The sequence below is a fragment of the Littorina saxatilis genome, linkage group LG15 (assembly GCF_037325665.1).
Source record: "Littorina saxatilis isolate snail1 linkage group LG15, US_GU_Lsax_2.0, whole genome shotgun sequence".
NCBI lineage: Eukaryota > Metazoa > Mollusca > Gastropoda > Littorinimorpha > Littorinidae > Littorina > Littorina saxatilis.
Window position 1 is genome coordinate 28,585,103 of NC_090259.1, and position 18,897 is coordinate 28,603,999.

The window sequence follows — 18,897 nt, forward strand, 5'->3', positions numbered from 1 at the left end:
CTCGGATGATTTTTTTGTGTGGTATCAACCTCGACCTACGGTCTCGGTTGATACCACAAAAAAATCATCCTCGAGTTTCAATATTTTTCGGTCCCTCACTCGATGACGTTGTGTAATCTCTATGTACCAAACCCACTCTTCATTGATTTGACACACAATCCCGCAATAATATCCGGATAATAAACAATTCTCTGGAAATACAGTCTAACCAAAACGTCGAACCTGAAAGACACGAAATATCAAATAGCGTCATTCGTATGACGTCACGCTTCCAAAGAGCCTCGATGACGCTGCATGGAAAGTCGAAAAAAGTCTCTACAGTACAAGTCACAACAACACCCCTGCTTGGAAAACATTTGGCAGTGGGAGAGAATAATCGCCGCAGCCGACGCAATCAGACTCTCGATCGAAGGCCGGCTGCTGACCCGTAGATAAGCCACCACCCGTAACTAACCCGGGTACCTCTTATCGCCAGGTCTGCGATACGGGTGAGGAGACAGGTGGGAAAGAGACAGAGAGAAGGAGGAGAGAACGATTTTTTGCACGGAAGCTTTGATGGTGAGAGGACTTTGTTATAATTGTGGTTCGTGAACAGTTGTGTGTGTGTGTATGTGTGTGTGTGTGTGTGTGTGTGTGTGTGTGTGTGTGTGTGTGTGTGTGTGAGAGTGTGTGTGTGTGTGTGTCAGTGTGTTTTGTGTGTGTGTGTGTGTGTGTGTGTGTGTGTGTGTGTGTGTGTGTGTTTTGTTTGTGTGTGTGTGTGTGTGTGTCAGACTGACTAATTAGTTTAAACGTCCTCTTAGGACAAATTGGCCTATCTTGGAACAGGAAGAGGTAATGTGTGTGTGTGTGTGTGTGTGTGTGTGTGTGTGTGTGTGTGTGTGTGTGTGTGAGAGTGTGCCTGTGTGTGTGCGCGTGCGTGTATGTGTGTGTGTGTCCGAGTGTGTGTATGTGTGTGCGTGCCGATGCGTGCGTGTGTGTGTGTGTGTGTGTCGATGCGTGCGTGTGTGTGTGTGTGTGTGTGTGTGTGTGTGTGTAGTTACACAGGTACCTGATAAGTGTATGCCCTTTTTGGGTCTGAGGTGATACAGACAGTCTGAATAATTGTGTTGGCTATCGACACGGATGGCCAAATCTACTTCAAGAAAGTCACTTGGTTGGCAGACATTTTATTGGCCTAGTATATGCCACAGCCGTTGATCTGCAGTTTTTACATGGCTTTGAAACTCGATAGAACATGTACAACTAAAAGTGTTGCATTTGTCCAGAATTTTCACTGGCCAGCCGGGCGAGTTGCCAGGCGGGTTTTTGCTCGCCCCTGGCGATCGGGCGACGATTTGGCCATCCCTGTATCCAGCATTTCAGCATTTTGGTTGTGTACTCCACGGACAGTATATCGTTCCAGTGATCGTGCTAGATGTGATATAGATGTGTTTATTACGACCACGCAAGGGAACGACCAAAAGTGTACGTTATTCAAAGGTGGTCGCCATGGGAAGGTTAATTGTATAGCATGTAAGTCGTCGGCGATCCTTCAGAGCAGTCTCGTTGGGCAGGTGGTCGCTTTCAAAGGGTGATCACAAAGGTAGCTTTGCCTATTTTAAGTTTAACCTTAGGCAGGAAGAATGTTTTTCTTATAGACCGGTCATGACATATATATCAGTAAAACATAGCAGTGGCCTATATATATATACGACTTGTGTCTGTCTGTCTGTGTGTGTGTGTGTGTGTGTGTGTGTGTGTGTGTGTGTGTGTTCGCTATGCCAAGCCAAAGTTCTTGATGGATCTGCTTCAAATTTGGTGGGCATATTCAGGTAGACCCCGGACACAACCTGGTCGATGAGAATTTTCAACACGTGCTCTCAGCGCGCAGCGCTGAACCGAATTTAGTTTTTCTGTTCATCTTCCCAGATCCATTCCCAGTAACTCTTCCTTATCTTCTCCAGTGTTTTGCGTTTATCTCCCTTCCTTTGTGTGGCGTCAATCAATATTCCCGTTACTACGTTACTATTTTTAGAATGTCACTGCACTGTGCAGAACGCTTTCCTTGCACCCCTAAGTTGTCCTCACTGTAAAAGTGCAAAGGTCGAATCAATTTATAGCCACGCGAAAAATACACTGTCATCTATCTCTATATATTTATAGATATGATGTATATGGCTTCTGTGTGTGTGTGTGTGTGTGTGTGTGTGTGTGTGTGTGTGTGTGTGTGTGTGTGTGTGTGTGTGTGTGTGTGTATGTGTGTGTGGGCAACACCTGTGGATTGTAGAGTTCTGTTTGTGATGTGGTCTGGCGGCTTTGGTGTGTCTGTATGTTCGGGCCTTCCTTTGAGAAGCCATAACAGTTATTATAGGGCTTAGAAATATGCTCTAAAATTCTCAATCCCGTTTGAGTGGACTTCGCCTTCAAAGGTGATTGTGGTGTTTCGGCACTCGGTTACATTTGGCGTCGTCGACAGGGATGGGACTCGACATGAATAGTTCAGGCCACTGAATCATTTTCGTGCTGTTCCCATTCCACCAACCTGGGAGGGACCTAAGCTTGGCGGGTCCATGGTTCGGAACTTTGGGGACAAAGTTCATTCAAAGGGGGTCGAGTGTGACAGGGAGACTACCGTCGCCCTTCACAGCAGACTCTGCAGAGTTGTTCGCCTTAGAAGTTGTGGGCTTTCCTTGCATGTACCCGTAAGTTGTCCTCACTGTAAAAGTGCAAAGGTCGAATCTATTTATCGAAAAATCCACTGTCATCTATCTCTATATATTTATATACTAGATGAATACCCGCTTCGCCGGGTACGGCTTCGCCGGGAAGAAGTCGAGCCGAATAGCCGGCTGCGCCGGGGACCCGGCTTTGCCGGGTGTACGCCGGCTTCGCCGGCGCACCGCACGAAGGAAGGGAGATAAACGCGCAAAACACTGGAGAAGAGTAATACCCGGCTTCGCCGGGACAGTGACCTTCTAAAAATAGTATAACGGGAATATGGATTGAGCGTTGTCGACAGTGACCTTCTAAAAATAGAAACGGGAATATGGATTGACGCCACACGAAGGAAGGGAGATAAACGCTGAAAACACTGGAGAAGGTAAGGAAGAGTTACTGGGAATGGATCCAGAGAAAAACCAAAATCGGTTCAGCGCTGCGCGCTGAGAGCACGTGTTGAAATATCTCATCGACCAGATTGTGACCGGGGTGTACCTGAATATGGCCACCAAATGTGAAAGAGATCCATCTAGAACTTTGGCCGTGCATCGCGGACACAAACACACACACACACACAGACACACACAGACACACACAGACACACACACAGACACACACACACACACACACACACACGTCATATATATATATAGATACTAGATGAATACCCGCTTCGCCGGGTACGGCTTCGCCGGGAAGAAGTCGAGCCAAATATCCGGCTGTGCCGGGGACCCGGCTTTGCCGGGTGAACGCCGGCTTCGCCGGCCCACCGCACGAAGGAAGGGAGATAAACGCACAAAACACTGGAGAAGAGTAATACCCGGCTTCGCCGGGACAGAAGGGAGATAAACGCACAAAACACCGGAGAAGAGTAATACCCGGCTTCGCCGGGACAGTGACCTTTTAAAAATAGTATAACGGGAATATGGATTGAGCGTTGTCGACAGTGACCTTCTAAAAATAGAAACAGGAATATGGATTGACGCCACACGAAGGAAGGGAGATAAACGCTGAAAACACTTGAGAAGGTAAGGAAGAGTTACTGGGAATGGATCCAGAGAAAAACCAAAATCGGTTCAGCGCTGCGCGCTGAGGGCACGTGTTGAAATATCTCATCGACCAGGTTGTATCCGGGGTGTACCTGAATATGGCCACCAAATGTGAAAGAGATCCATCGAGAACTTTGGCCATGCATCGCGGACACACACACACACACACACACACAGACACAAGTCGTATATATATATACTAGATGATTACCCGCTTCGCCGGGAAGAAGTAGAGCCGAATACCCGGCCGTCGCCGGGGACCCGGCTTTGCCGGGTGTACGCCGGCATCGCCGGCGCACGAAGGAAGGGAGATCTAAAAATAGTAACGTGCAGTGACCTTCTAAATATAAACGTACAAACGGGAATATCGATTGACGCCGGCGCACGAAGGAAGGGAGATCTAAAAATAGTAACGTGCAGTGAAAAACGAAAATCGGTTCAGCGCTGCGCGCTGAGAGCACGTGTTGAAATATCTCATCGATCAGGTTGTGTCCGGGGTCTCTGTCAATAAGCCCACCAAATTTGAAGCAGATCCATCGAGAACTTTGGCCGTGCATGGCGATCAATCACACACACACACACACACACACACACAGACACAAGTCGTATATATATATAGATATAGATAGATATATACAGCTTCTGTGTGTGTGTGTGTGTGTGTGTGTGTGTGTGTGTGTGTGTGTGTGTGTGTGTGTGTGTGTGTGTATGTGTGTATATGTGTGTGTGCGTGTGTAGGCAACACCTGTGGATTGTAGAGTTCTGTTTGTGATGGGGTCTGGCGGCTTTTGTCTGTCTGTATGTTCTGGCCTTTGAGAAGCCATAACAGTTAATATAGGGCTTAGAAATAAGCTCTAAAATTCTCAATCCCGTTTGAGAGGACTTCGCCTTCAAAGGTGATTGTGGTGAACCGCCACGCTGTCTGTCTCTGTCTCGCGATTCACCCCGGCGAAGCCGGGTATTCCTCCAGTTATTTGTATTCGAAAACCTGTCAGATTTACAGGTAGGGGGGGGGGGGGAGGGGGGGATATAGGTAGCTCAGTTGGTAGAGCACTGGACTTGTGATCCTAGGGTGACGGGTTCGAATCCAAGCGGGGACAGACACGGGCCAACTTTATGTGCAGACTCAGAGACGGTATCCATGTCCCACCTCAGTGTCACCACGGTGGCATGTCGAATTCCTCGGTCATCATGCCTTAAGTGCAGGTGACTAATTACACATAAACACGCACACACCTAGGTAGCTCGACTCTTGTTACTGCAAGCTGTTTCACTGAGAGGAAACTACCCGAATTTCCCAACAATGGGATAATAAAGAAATGGAAGTGGAAAAAAAATCTGAATGTAGGTTCATTGGCGTCCCAACAGCAATAGTATTGTCAACGTACACAACGTGTCTCCTCATAAGCCTAGCCTGTCACAAGTACAAGTCTGTTTCATAAGACTTGTGTGAAGTAACAAATCCTTCCGCTGGCATTTTCTCTACTCCCGGGGATACTGTTTAGAAAATCAATCCAAAGTGAATGAGATGTGGAGTGTCGCTCCGTGTTGTCCACACACATGTCCGGAGAGTGATTTCTGTAGAAATTATAAAGCTCGCGTCTACGATTCTCTGTACGGAGAAAAACTTAAAGGCGACCAAATTACTGTTCGATATTAACTGGATGGACTTGGTAAAACGGGAATTTATCCGTCGATACGTTTGTTACCGTGTGAGCGTTGAACAAGGTAGCTTTCTTTACCCGCGTGTGTTTTGTACAATGCACAATTATCAGTAGAACGTGAGGTGAATAAGATTCTGTGGCCATGGCGTTCCTTCACGAACAGTCTGAAAATTGAGACTTTAGGGGCGAGGGCGCGGTGGGATGGGGGAGCTGAAGGGGGGGGGGGGGAGGAGGGAGTTTGCGTTAGAGCTTGGGCGATGAGAGAGAGAGAGAGAGAGAGAGAGAGAGAGAGAGAGATAGAGTGAAGACGTGTTCAAATTGATATACAGACAGACAGATATAGTACAGAGAGAGGGAGAGAGAGAGAGAGAGAGAGAGAGAGAGAGAGAGACAGAGAGAGAGAGAGAAAGAGAGAGAGAGACAGAGAGAGACAGATAGAGTACAGAGAGAGAGAGAGAGAGAGAGAGACAGAGAGAGAGAGAGAGAGAGAGAGAGAGACAGAGAGAGAGAGACAGAGAGAGAGACAGAGAGAGAGAGAGAAAGAGACAGAGAGAGAGAGAGAGAGAGAGACAGAGACAGAGAGAGAGACAGAGAGAGAGACAGAGAGGGGAGGGGGCAGAAAGACACAGACAGACAGACAGACAGACAGACCAAGACAAAGACAGTGTATATATCAAAAAGTATGGGAGAGAGAAACAGACTGACAAAAGATTTATTAGCTCCAATACACCGAAGAATAATCTCACATCTGTAGTGTAACCTGCCCGGATTAAACCTATAGCAACTGCGTCTCAAATACAGACACACACTGCTTGCAGACCTTTGCCACTCTACCCCCAATCAGCGCAGAATAATTATTGATTGAATTCGCTGTAGATTCACTACAGTCTACGATAGTGTGCCCCCTGCAACTCTCACACCTCGGCAAAAGATCCCAACAACAGGTGAAAGAGAGCGTTTGTTGTACGTTGCAACCGGAGGAGGTTTTGACTCCGTTAGCCGGCTAGCCACCCCGTCTCGACCAAATATTCTGTGGGTATACATTTACACATGTATGTATTCTTTGTTCAGACTCTTTCGGGGTCCACTTGGAATCTTGTCCTCACAGAAGGTTTTCTGCTATCATGAATGTAGGTGTGACATTTGTGATTATTTGAACTTGGATTCCTAGAATCTTCATTGCTGCAGTTTATACGGAAAGTGAGGTTTTCTACTGTTTCGTGAGTACTTGTATTTCAATGCCTGGTGTTTATAATGCTGCAATTTTTTGGGAAAGTGAGTTTTTTCTCCTGTTTCGGGAGAATATATATTAAAAAAAATTGGATTCCTAAAGGGTACAGTATATTTGTATTTCTGCGGAGTACTCGCAATAGTTGTTTATGCGGAAAGTGAGGTTTACCACTACATGCATGTATAATGTATTTTGAATATAATTTGAATCTCTGAAGTGTACACTGGTGCAGTGTATGCGGGAGATGAGGAGCTCCGCTATGCTAAAGATGTTAGTTGTTTATGCGGAAAGTCAGGTTTACTGCTATTTCTGGAGTACATATAATGCTTTTTGAATATAATTCATTAATTTGAATCCTCGAAGTGTATATATGGTGCAGTGTATGCGAGAAGTGAGTTCTTGCGCTATGCTAGATGCTATAGTGTTACTTCTATATATATATATATACGACTTGTGTGTGTGTGTGTGTGTGTGTGTGTGTGTGTGTGTGTGTGTGTGTGTGTGTGTGTGTGTGTGTGTGTGTGTGTGTGTGTGTGTGTGTGTGTGTGTCCGCGATGCACGCCCAAGGTTATCGATGGATCTGTTTCAAATTTGGTTGGCATATTCAGGTAGACCCCGGACACAACCTGCTCGATGAGATATTTCAACACGTGCTCTCAGCGCGCAGCGCTGAACCGATTTTGGTTTTTCTCTGGATCCATTCCCAGTAACTCTTCCTTATCTTCTCCAGTGTTTTCAGCGTTTATCTCCCTTCCTTCGTGTGGCGTCAATCCATATTCCCGTTACTACGTTACTATTTTTAGAATGTCACTGCACTGTCCAGAACGCTTTCATTGCACCCGTAAGTTGTCCTTACTGTAAAAGTGAAAAGGTCGAATCAATTTATAGCCACGCGAAAAATACACTGTCATCTATCTCTATATATTTATAGATATAGATATACATATATATATATGAATACGGTTTCTCTCTGTGTGTGTATGTGTTTGTGTGTGTGTGTGGGCAACACCTGTGGATTGCAGAGTTCTGTTTGTGATGTGGTCTGGCGGCTTTGGTGTGTCTGTATGTTCAGGCCTTCCTTCGAGAAGCCATAACAGTTATTTTCAATCCCGTTTGAGGTGGACTTCGCCTTCAAATGTGATTGTGGTGTTTCGGCACTCGGTTACATTTGGCGTCGTCGAAAGCGATGGGACTCGACATGAAATGTTCAGGCCACTGAATCATTTTCGTGCTGTTCCCATTCCACCTAAGAGGGACCTAAGCTTGGCGGGTCCATGGTTCGGAACTTTGGGGACAAAGTTCATTCAAAGGGGGTCGAGTGTGACAGGGAGACTACCGTCGCCCTTCACAGCAGACTCTGCAGAGTTGTTCGCCTTAGAAGTTGTGGGCTTTCCTTGCATGTACCCGTAAGTTGTCCTCACTGTAAAAGTGCAAAGGTCGAATCTATTTATCGAAAAATCCACTGTCATCTATCTCTATATATTTATATATAAAGATAGATATATACGGCTTTTGTGTCTGTGTGTGTGTCTGTGTGTTTGTGTGTGTGTGGAGGCAACACCTGTGGATTGTAGAGTTCTGTTTGTGATGGGGTCTGGCGGCTTTTGTCTGTCTGTAGGAGTTTGGCACTACTTTCTCCTCACTGGCTCAATTCAATGCTTCACTCTTTAGTGAAATCAGTGTCGACCCAAATGATGTGGCCCAAAACCCCATATCTCGTGATCCCTCATGGACAATGAAAGAAATGAATTTTGACACAGAATATTGCACAGCTACAAAGGATGATCAGTTATTACTCAGGATACAAGCCCTTGAGCACATTGATACTGTATACAAAGGCCATGTTCATGTTTACACAGACGGGTCAGTGTTGGATGACAAGAAGGCTGGCGCAGCTTTTGTAATCCCCAGCGATGACATGACTGGGAAATTTAAACTGTGCAACAGAAACTCGATCTTCTCAGCTGAGCTCCTTGCCATCTGCATGTCGCTTGTTCATCTCAATCTCAAGAACACTCCTCCTCAAAAGATAGCTATATTCTCTGACTCCAAAGCAGCCATTGAAGCATTAAGATCTAACAAAAGATCAAAAAGACATGATCTTGTCATTGCCATAAAGGAGCTGGCAAATAAAATTATAAAAAAAGGAAGCGAGATTAACCTGGTCTGGTGTCCAGCACACGTGAACGTGCCTGGCAACGAGAAAGCGGACAAAGCCGCTAAAGAAGCTGCCCAAGGCATAGGCGCCTCCGAGGTAGACCTGCCATTGTCTGCTTCTGAGATCAGTAGCCTTACAGACTCTCTTCTCTGGAGAGAATGGAGGAACAAATATATGCACAAGGCTATAAGCTCTGGCTGGCTCATTCGGGAAGCCCCATCAAAACAGATGAACACCTATAATGCATGCCCACGTGTAATAAAAAGGATTAACCGCCTAAGGGCAGAAGCTGGGAATTACCAATTTCTAGAGCTTAAATGCACCTGTCAATCCGACCTCACCATTGCTCATTTGACTTTGGAGTGTGATTTGAACTCATGCCACTTTCAACCCCTGACTCAGTTTATAAACTCAAATAGAAATATTCTGCCAAATACCTCAAAGGAAAAATTAAGCTATCTTTTAAGTTTTAATAAAGACCTTGGGTGGCAAGGTCCCAAACTTATCGCTGGACTTATGCACACGCACCCACTTGGTCCCTGGATATGAAGAGACACTGCTGCGGCTGACGCCATTGCTTCTCATACAGCTACTATATATTTTTATCAGAACTTTTAAAAATACCATTTTATATCCAAGTATCTCTTAACACCATTTTTAATTAGATGAGCGAGAGTGTGCGGGGGGCGGGAGGGTGGTGAACCCCTGTACATAAAGGGAAAGTTTGTGTGCGTGCCTGTGTGTGTTCTTAATCTAAGACAAATGTCGCCAATGTTTTTACAGAGTGACGTTAAATAAACGATTTTATCATTTTTTATCTGTCTGTATGTTCTGGCATTTGAGAAGCCATAACAGATAATATAGGGCCTAGAAATAAGCTCTAAGATTCTCAATCCCGTGTGAGAGGACTTCGCCTTCAAAGGTGATTGTGGTGAACCGCCACGCTGTTTGTCTCTGTCTCGCGATTCACCCCGGCGAAGCCGGGTATTCCTCTGGTATATATATACGACCGGAGTACCACATGGTTCAAGTTCATACGGAAAGTGATGTTTTTGCCATGTTACATGTTTGTGTTACTTGTGTCAGTACATGAATGTGGATGCCTAGAATGTTCAATGTTACAATTTATATAGAAAGGGTTTTAAGGGAAAAAGACATCTGAAACCGAGTGACGGCTTAAACAATGGCAAATGAGTAATGCAACTCAATAGCAAAGGAATGAACGTGTCCAGGACGGTAAGGGTATTGCAATACTGGCCTTGGCCGAATAATATACCGGCACGGTTGGCCTTGTGGTAAGGCGTCCGCCCCGTGATCGGGAGGTCGTGGGTTGGAACCCCGGCCGGGTCATACCTAAGACTTTAAAATTAGCAATCTAGTGGCTGCTCCGCCTGGCGTCTGGCATTATGGGGTTAGTGCTAGGACTGGTTGGTCCGGTGTCAGAATAATGTGACTGGGTGAGACATGAAGCCTGTGCTGCGACTTCTGTCTTGTGTGTGGCTCACGTTATATGTCAAAGCAGCACCGCCCTGATATGGCCCTTCGTGTTCGGCTGGGCGTTAAGCAAACAAACAAACAAACAACCTTGGCCGAATAAGCCTCTAAAGCTTTCTGAATGAGCGCTTCTGGGGTGACAACGCGAGACAACTCCCGTGATCTTGCCGCGAGGTGGCGCCAGTTACCAGCCGAAAGAAAGAAGGGGCATAACCTCACCAGAACCGACCATTGTCTGTTTACCGTATAAAATGCACGACTTACACACGAACCGATATGCTATTTGGGACCAATGCAAGTTTTTTCTTTCTTTCTTGTGTGATCTTGCCGCGAGGTGGCGCCAGTGACCAGCCGAAAGAAAGAGGGGGCATAACCTCACCAGAACCGCCCATTGCAAGAACACAACCAAAACAAGTCCTTCAGACACTAGAAACTAAACAAGAACAAAGCAGCAAAGAAAAGAAGAAGAAACAGAACACCTAATGTCAACAACAGTAAGGGAAAAGCACAGAGACTTATACTACCTTTGTTTTTAAAACGACACGTGTGTAAAGTGAAATACTGAAATAACCTTGCCGTTCAGTTATTCGATATTGTTTACCTAAAGCGATCCTATTAAAACAGCAGTGCAACTTTGCATACAGCAGTGCACGTTCGATTGATGACAGTGCCTCTGAATAGAGATTCATTGCGTGACAGTAAAGTCAAATACGTTATGAGCTCCGCGCTGTGCATTTGAATAGACAAGGCGAACCTGTTCTCTTTAGATTTTTTACTGACGCTCATTTCTTTCACGGCTTCTCCTGACAGAAGAACAAACATCGATTCACACTTTACGTGATCCGTGAATGTCTTGCAAGGCGAAGGTTGGAACGTGACACCTCTCGATACCTGTTGCATGTCTTAGACTTGATGCTCTCTTCCTATGCGCTTTTGTCCTAGTCTCTCCTTGTGGTTGTTTGTACTTTCTCCCCCCTCCCCCTCCCTTTTTTTTCCTCTTCTGTCGATTCTTCTGTTGCTATTTAGCTCCCCATCCCCATTCTTTCAATTTGTTCTTCTGGTTTATTGACTCACATGCGAAGCAAAAGTGAGTCTATGTACTCACCCGAGTCGTCCGTCCGTGCGTCCGGACGTCCGTCCGTCCGTCCGGAAAACTTTAACGTTGGATATTTCTTGGACACTATTCAGTCTATCAGTACCAAATTTGGCAAGATGGTGTATGATGACAAGGCCCCAAAAAACATACATAGCATCTTGACCTTGCTTCAAGGTCAAGGTCGCAGGGGCCATAAATGTTGTCTAAAAAACATCTATTTTTCACATTTTTCCCATTTTCTCTGAAGTTTTTGAGATTGAATACCTCACCTATATATGATATATAGGGCAAAGTAAGCCCCATCTTTTGATACCAGTTTGGTTTACCTTGCTTCAAGGTCAAGGTCACAGGAGCTCTTCAAAGTTGGATTGTATACATATTTTGAAGTGACCTTGACCCTGAACTATGGAAGATAACTGTTTCAAACTTAAAAATTTTGTGGGGCACATGTTATGCTTTCATCATGAGACACATTTGGTCACATATGATCAAGGTCAAGGTCACTTTGACCCTTATGAAATGTGACCAAAATAAGGTAGTGAACCACTAAAAGTGACCATATCTCATGGTAGAAAGAGCCAATAAGCACCATTGTACTTCCTATGTCTTGAATTAACAGCTTTGTGTTGGATGACCTTGGATGACCTTGACCTTGGGTCAAGGTCACATGTATTTTGGTAGGAAAAATGTGTAAAGCAGTTCTTAGTGTATGATGTCATTGCTAGGTTTAGTTATTTGACCTTGACCCTGAAGGTCAAGGTCATGTAAAGGTCAAGGTCAAGCATGTGAGTCGTATGGGCTTTGCCCCTCTTGTTGTTGTTATGTCCATTATGAAAATGTGTGTAATTTAGTATTGTTCTGGTCACGTGATATAAGCATTTGCTTGAGTGCGTGTCCTGGCTGTGTGTTTTGAACTGTTCATGCGAAGAATTTCTGAATACAATTTTGTTTAAACCAATACCTGTTCAGGGTTTGAAAGAGTGAGCTATATACCAACGTGTAACACATAGAGAAACTATTATCACCACGCCTGTCTGTAAAGATTCAATGAGACGAATGCCAACTCTTCAGTCCCTAGCCTGTTCTGTTTTAATGAAGGAAGTCTTCTGTCCGAATCAAAGGATTGTGTTAACAGCATTTAACGAGTTGAAATCTGAATATATATGAGAACGAAGTCATTTATTAGTACGAGACCTTCGGAATGATGCTCGAAGTTTGAGAGTCTTTTTTATGCTGTATACTCTTTGACTGCTCTGACTTATTTGACACTTGTTGCCACGTACAGAACATAATCACAGCAGTTTTTGATCTGGGATCTTTCGGAGTGGTCGTTAATGGTCAGGTGGTCGCTTTCGACAGGCGGTCTCAAGGGCAGAATCAACTTTATTATAATACAGTATATCAGACACATGTGTGGTGAGATTGACATTGATGTTTTGCTGTGCCCTTTTTAATTTTTTATATATATATATATATATATATATATTTACACCCCCGGTATAGGGGTGTGTATAGGTTTCGGTCGATGTGTTTGTTTGTTTGTTTGTGTGTTTGTGTGTTTGTGTTCGCATATAGATCTCAAGAATGAACGGACCGATCGTCACCAAACTTGGTGAACAGGTTCTATACATTCCTGAGACGGTCCTTACAAAAATTGGGACCAGTCAAACACACGGTTAGGGAGTTATTGGTGGATTAAGATTCTACAAGGACTTACAGAGAAACATATTAATGGTCAAAGGGAAATAACCTTCTCAGTTGGTGGCAGTGAGAATGGGTGCAGTGAGAATGGTTATTTCCCCTTGACCAACGGGGGTGTTTTTCCTACCTCGAAGGAATTTCTTGTTTTTTTAGACTTTCCCACTATTTGCGCATGTAAAACTGAACTTTTGTTTTGCGTCTTCCCTATCAGCCAGATTCTTATCCGAAGCGAGAGTAGACCCACCGCCAAGGACAGCTACAGTCCTCCTCATGTTTAACCTGACTCTGAATGAGTAGCGTAGCAACACCCTAACAAATCTCACAAAGCCATGGCCATGCATGACGTTGGAATGGAACATGCCCTTGCAGATTGTGTTATAAAAATTATTGATATATCATAATAACGCCAGATATTTGTGAGCGCAAGACTAACAAATATCGTTTGTGGGTTTTTTCCTCACCAGCCAGATTCCTGCCCGAAACGAGCTGACCGGTTGCATTCTGATCCTGTATAAGTAGGAGCAACTGCAGTCAAATATCACCACCCAGAGAGGGTGTTGTGTGGAATTATTGCCATACTATAATATAGCCAGAAATCTTTGCAAGTCAAATTGAAAATGTCTTTGATGTTTTGTCGTCATCCAGTTTGCTGCCCGAAGCGAGAGTAGGCCTGTCGCACAGCTACAACCGGAATCTACCCATGTCGATCGTACCCCCAGAGCAGAAACAACGCCATCTCGCATAGTCCACTGATGGCCATGACGACGGACTGGAACATCCCGAAGGAGGGCGTGGTGTGGGCCGCTAAGTACTCCTCCGCCGGGCTCCGACGGTTCTCCATGATTGGGGTCGGGTTCAGCGTCAACTCCACGGCACCCTTCAAGACCCCTCCTACACCGCCGCCACTCAGGAAGGGGAACTCGGAGTCTGGCCACCCCACGCCTACTTCTCACGCTGCTGTATTCTCCCCTGGCTATGATAGTCTTCCCTCCAGGCTCATGCGAGTTCACTCCGCGCCTGGTCATGGTGGTCAGTACTCCAGGAGGTGCAGCAGCTGCCAGATCCATGGAGGGGGGTGGGTAGGAGGAGGCGGAGGAGGCGGAGGAGGAGGAGGAGGAGAAGAGTCAGCGGGATCGACATGCAGCCGTTGCGGCAGTACCATGGGCGGGAGCGTGTCACAGTCCAGAGCGCTGAGTGCTTGCAGCTCCATGTTCAAGACCCCGACCACACACTGCCCCCACCCCCAGCCCACAGCGTACAGCGACGCCTGTTCCAGCAGTTCGGGGTTCACCCAAAGTCGAGCACACAGCGCTACGGCCACAACCGCCATCAACAGCCGGTGTGAGATCCATGGGTCGCGCAGAGCCAGCAAGTCCGCCAGCAAAGAGACCCGACCTTGCTACGTCAGCACCAGTCCGTGCAATTCCCCCTTGCCCACGGAGGCCAATGTGATCACCAGCATGTCTACTGGAGAAAAACGCTGCTGGGGAGAAATGATTGATCTTGAACCCGTACCCTTGCCTCGTGGCTCTCAGGCCGCAACAACCTCACAACTACCGTCTGATGCGATCATAGCAAAGCCGCTTCCTGCGCCAGAAGCTGCATCGGAGCCGATCTCAGCGACGTCCAAACAGACGTCGGAGACCTCAAAGCAGCAGACCCCTGCAACAACAGCAATCAGGCCTATGACGGCGGTAACAAGGGCAGATTCCGCAGCTTCCAAGCCGCCCCGGGCACCGCGCAGACCTTCCTCGGCCCACAGCACATCCCTATTCACCACCACCACATCCACCACATCCGCCGCATCCACCATCACCATACTCAACAACGCCTCCTTCTTCGCACCCTTCGCAAGGAGCGCGGCGGCTAGACCGCCTGGCGAAGGGGACGCGTCGCATTTTATGGACAGCGATGACTGCATCATCGATGGCGTCAGTATGAGTCAGTTTAACGTTCCCAATCCGAACTTCTCTGTCGTCAAAAGCGCTGCACGCAGAAGCAGTCGTCCGGCAGGTGCCGCGCATCAGAAAACAGGCGCGAGGGGCGCGAAAAACGCACGCAGACGTGCCCCCCACACTGTCGGCAAAGACAGGAGGACTCCCAACTCACCCTCAACAACCTTCGCTAACGAGCTTTGGTGAGTGACACCAACAATTTAGTAAGTTAGTTGGTTGGTTGGTTGGTTGGTTGGTTGGTTGGTTGGTTAGTTAGTTAGTTAGTTAGTTAGTTAGTCAGTCAGTCAGTCTTTCAGGCAGGTAGGCAGACAGGCAGTCTGTCTGTCTGTTTAGTCAGTCAGTCAGTCAGTAGAGTCAGTCGGTCAGTCAGTCTGTCTGTCTGTGTGTCTGTGTCTCTCTGTGTCTAACTCGTTGTTTGTTTGTCTGTTGCTTAATTGCTTAGTTGGATGGTTGGTTTACAGTGGGGCGGGTCCAGATCAAAACTGAAATCTTTAGAGAAAAAAAGGGAAGTAAGGAAACGGTATCTTCCGGACAGTGGGCAAATACCACATCACCATTTTACACCGCCAGTAACTGCACAATCTCTCCATCCCCCCACGCCACAGGTACCAAAAGGGGGGCAAGATCTTGGCCCAGCAGCGGTCAGCAACGGTCGATAGCCAGAGGCGCTCCCCCAAGCTCAGTGAGGAAGACGACACTGACCACGAGTACCAGCTGCGTCGCCTCAGCCGTCCCACTGCATCCTCTAGGAGTCGCCAGGTGAACCTCCCAATTCCCCACTCTCTCCCTCTCCTTCTCCGTGTTCCCGTTTGTGCTATTGTTTGTAATTGTTTCGTTATTGCAGAAGATGGAAAAGATTCAAAGTTCAAAGTAAATCATAATTATGCAAATCCTGATTTCCTGCATATAAGCTAGAGAATTGTTTCATTTGACAAAAGAAGGAGATTACTTAATTAACACACGTTCCTGACATTACATGTATTGTACCTACAAAATCTGAATGCCTCATGTAACATTCCGTTCTCTGTAATTGCCCCCCCCCCCCCCCCCGCCCTTCCGGAACACACACCATCAAGACAGTTTCTTCTGGGAGTGCCGGTGTAACACGATAAGATTACTCCCACGAGATTTTAAATCCGGAGTAAAAATTTCGTACGAAAAAATTACTCTCTTTACGGAAAAAACACTCCCCCATTACACGAGAAAATTACTCCCCAAGACAGGCGAGTTCCGAGTAAACATTTCGTACACAAATGTTACTCCCCTGACGAATAAATAACAAATAAATTACTTCACCCCAACACAAGCAATTTAACTTCCCATGTCAGGTGTACGAAATTTTTACTCCCTTGTCCCCTGTTAGTCTTGGTAGTGGAAGGGGTGGAAGGAGGGTAGCGCGACATTCGTGTGCGCGAGATCACTTATTGGCATTATCCCTTCGCCCGCATCCCATTTTTGTGTTCGAGATTTTTACTGGAAGTGAAAAAAATGGGGAGTAAAATGTTCGTGGAGGGAGTAATTTTTTCGTGCCTCGGGGAGTTCTTTTCTCCTTCGAAAAGTGTACTCGGAGTAAGAATTTCGTACGAAATATTTACTCCGGAGTACATTTTTCGTGGAGTAAAAATTTCGTGTTACACCGGCCAACTGGGTGGGAACAAAGCCGCGGGGTCTGATTGGTCCAAATCAACACAAATCTAAATGTCAATCAATCCGACACCGCGGCTGCATAATTATTCCACCCATTCAGATGGCGCTCTGCAGTTTCGCTTCGTGCGCCTCACCCCTGGTATTGAGCTAAAACCTTGAATTTGATTTGACTGACCAGGTGACCCACCCCCCACCAGTCCCCTCCGTCAGCAGCCCTTCCCACGACCACCTCCACAACAACCGCCCCAACAACAACCGCCCCAACAACAACCGCCCCAACAACAACCACTCCCACCCCAACAACAAACGCCAACAATGCAGCGGGCCATCCCGGGTCGCCTTCTCCGCCACCGTCCACCCGCAGCAACACAGTTTTGCTGACCGCTTCCGACGCTTCCAGGGACAGCAGCCAGTGACGGCCGTAGAACTGCAGTACATCGTTGGCCGGCTGAGCGCCTGCGACCCCGCCAATGTGCCGGACTCTGGCCGAAGCCGTGCCAGGGGCAAGGGACTGTCCGGCAAGGATGATGTGATGGCCGAGGTCTAGGCCCGATCAGTGTCCTCCTCTCGGTTAAAGTCCCGGGGTGGAGGAGGAGGAGGGTGGGGGAGGGGGAGGTTAAGGTGTGCAGGAAGCTTCGTTGGAAAAGGCTGAAGTAACTTTCATACCCTTTTTTTTTCGGAGTGCTTTATTTATTGATGAACTTATTGTTGTACGTGGTAACAGTTTAACACTTGTGGAGGAGAATATTTAAAAAATATATTTATTGATTTGTTTAGTTGTGAGGAAGCTCCAAAACTCTTTATTTAATTTTTTTTAAAGACGTTTTATTGATTTATATGCAAATGAAGTAACTCCAAAACGCTTTGAGGGAGTATTTATTGATTTATTGACTTGTTAATTTATTTTTATGTGCACGTTCATTTATACGTGAATTCATTTATTCTTTTTATGAAATAACGCATACACTACTTCGAATGAATTTTTTTTTTTTACATATAATTTATTTATTTACAAGAACACTGTGATAATATCAAAGGGTTGTAGTAAATCCAAACTGCGTCACTCAGCGAAAAAAAAATCATGGCACACTGACTTGAAATGTATTATTTCTTTGAAACTCGCAGATGTCAACCTTCAAGAAGAGATTTGTCAATCTGAATATGTATTCAGTTTGCCAAGTATAAAATGGGAAGGGGGGGGGGGATAGGTTCAGACTCAAACTTATATGTAATCAGAAAGTCACATCAAACTTAAAACCACACACAGGAAGTAGAAGGCTTCTTTGGCGTCAGTCTGTTCATGACGAATATCAGAAGCCTGACTGAGACACCAATAAATCAGATACTGCGGATGCTTTAGACTGAGGAACATCAAACCAGTTCGCTGTTGGAAATCACAACTACTACACCGGCTACTTTGGAGCCCATACAACCAAACAGCACCATAACGGCTTTTGAATATTTCTTTTCTTTTCTTTCTTTATTTGGTGTTTAACGTCGTTTTCAACCGTTCAAGGTTATATCGCGACGAGGAAAGGAGGGAAATGGGATAGAGCCACTTGTTAATTGTTTCTTGTTCACAAAAGCACTAATAAAAAAATTGCTCCAGGGGCTTGCAACGTAGTACAATATATGACCTTACTGGGAGAATGCAAGTTTCCAGTACAAAGGACTTAACATTTCTTACATACTGCTTGACTAAAATCTTTACAAACATTGACTATATTCCCGTCGCGATATAACCTTGAATGGTTGAAAACGACGTTAAACACCAAATAAAGAAAGAAAGATTGACTATATTCTATACAAAAAACACAACAAGGGTAAAAGGAGAAACAGAATCCGTTAGTCGCCTCTTACGACATGCTGGGGAGCATCGGGTAAATTCTTCCCCCTAACCCGCGGGGGGCGCTTTTGAATATGCCCACACGTGGATGAAATACATTAATACATTAATAGACTTCTGATATGACATATAACGGTGTTGGGATTATTTTCAAAGCTGCATGAGTCAGGCGACTGCTGTTTCAGTCACATGCATAGAATCACAGGGTTGTCCTAAATTCGAAACAAAGCGGCTTCTATAGAATTGAGTCTGCATGCTATATTGCAATAGAAAATGTATGTCTTCAGTTAGTGGTGATCGCAATGTCTACTTGTTTGTTTATTTGTTGCTTAACGTCCAGCCGACTACGCAGAGCCATA

At 45.8% G+C, this 18,897-nt stretch overlaps 1 protein-coding gene across 3 annotated transcripts; it reads left to right on the forward strand.

Annotated features, from left to right (window-relative positions):
• Positions 1-334: 334 nt before the first annotated feature.
• On the forward strand, positions 335-17,785 carry LOC138949005 (uncharacterized). Of its 3 annotated transcripts, none has more exons than XM_070320701.1 (4): positions 335-558; positions 13,736-15,227; positions 15,651-15,804; positions 16,871-17,785. In XM_070320701.1, the coding sequence occupies exons 2-4, from the start codon at positions 13,843-13,845 to the stop codon at positions 17,237-17,239; spliced, it is 1,908 nt and encodes a 635-aa protein (XP_070176802.1). In that variant the 5' UTR covers positions 335-558; positions 13,736-13,842; the 3' UTR covers positions 17,240-17,785. The 3 variants fall into 3 exon arrangements, with proteins under 3 accessions (XP_070176802.1, XP_070176803.1, XP_070176804.1); XM_070320702.1 differs by lacking the exon at positions 335-558 and adding an exon at positions 6,293-6,442; XM_070320703.1 differs by lacking the exon at positions 335-558 and adding an exon at positions 6,511-6,630.
• The last annotated feature ends 1,112 nt before the right edge of the window (positions 17,786-18,897 follow it).

Excerpts from the sequence above, each read along its gene's own strand:
- LOC138949005 (XM_070320701.1), top strand. The coding sequence starts at position 13,843 with ATGGCCATGACGACGGACTGGAACATCCCGAAGGAGGGCGTGGTGTGG. Across the intron at positions 15,228-15,650 it reads ACCTTCGCTAACGAGCTTTG|GTACCAAAAGGGGGGCAAGA; the intron begins GTGAGTGACACC and ends CCCACGCCACAG. Across the intron at positions 15,805-16,870 it reads CATCCTCTAGGAGTCGCCAG|GTGACCCACCCCCCACCAGT; the intron begins GTGAACCTCCCA and ends TTGACTGACCAG.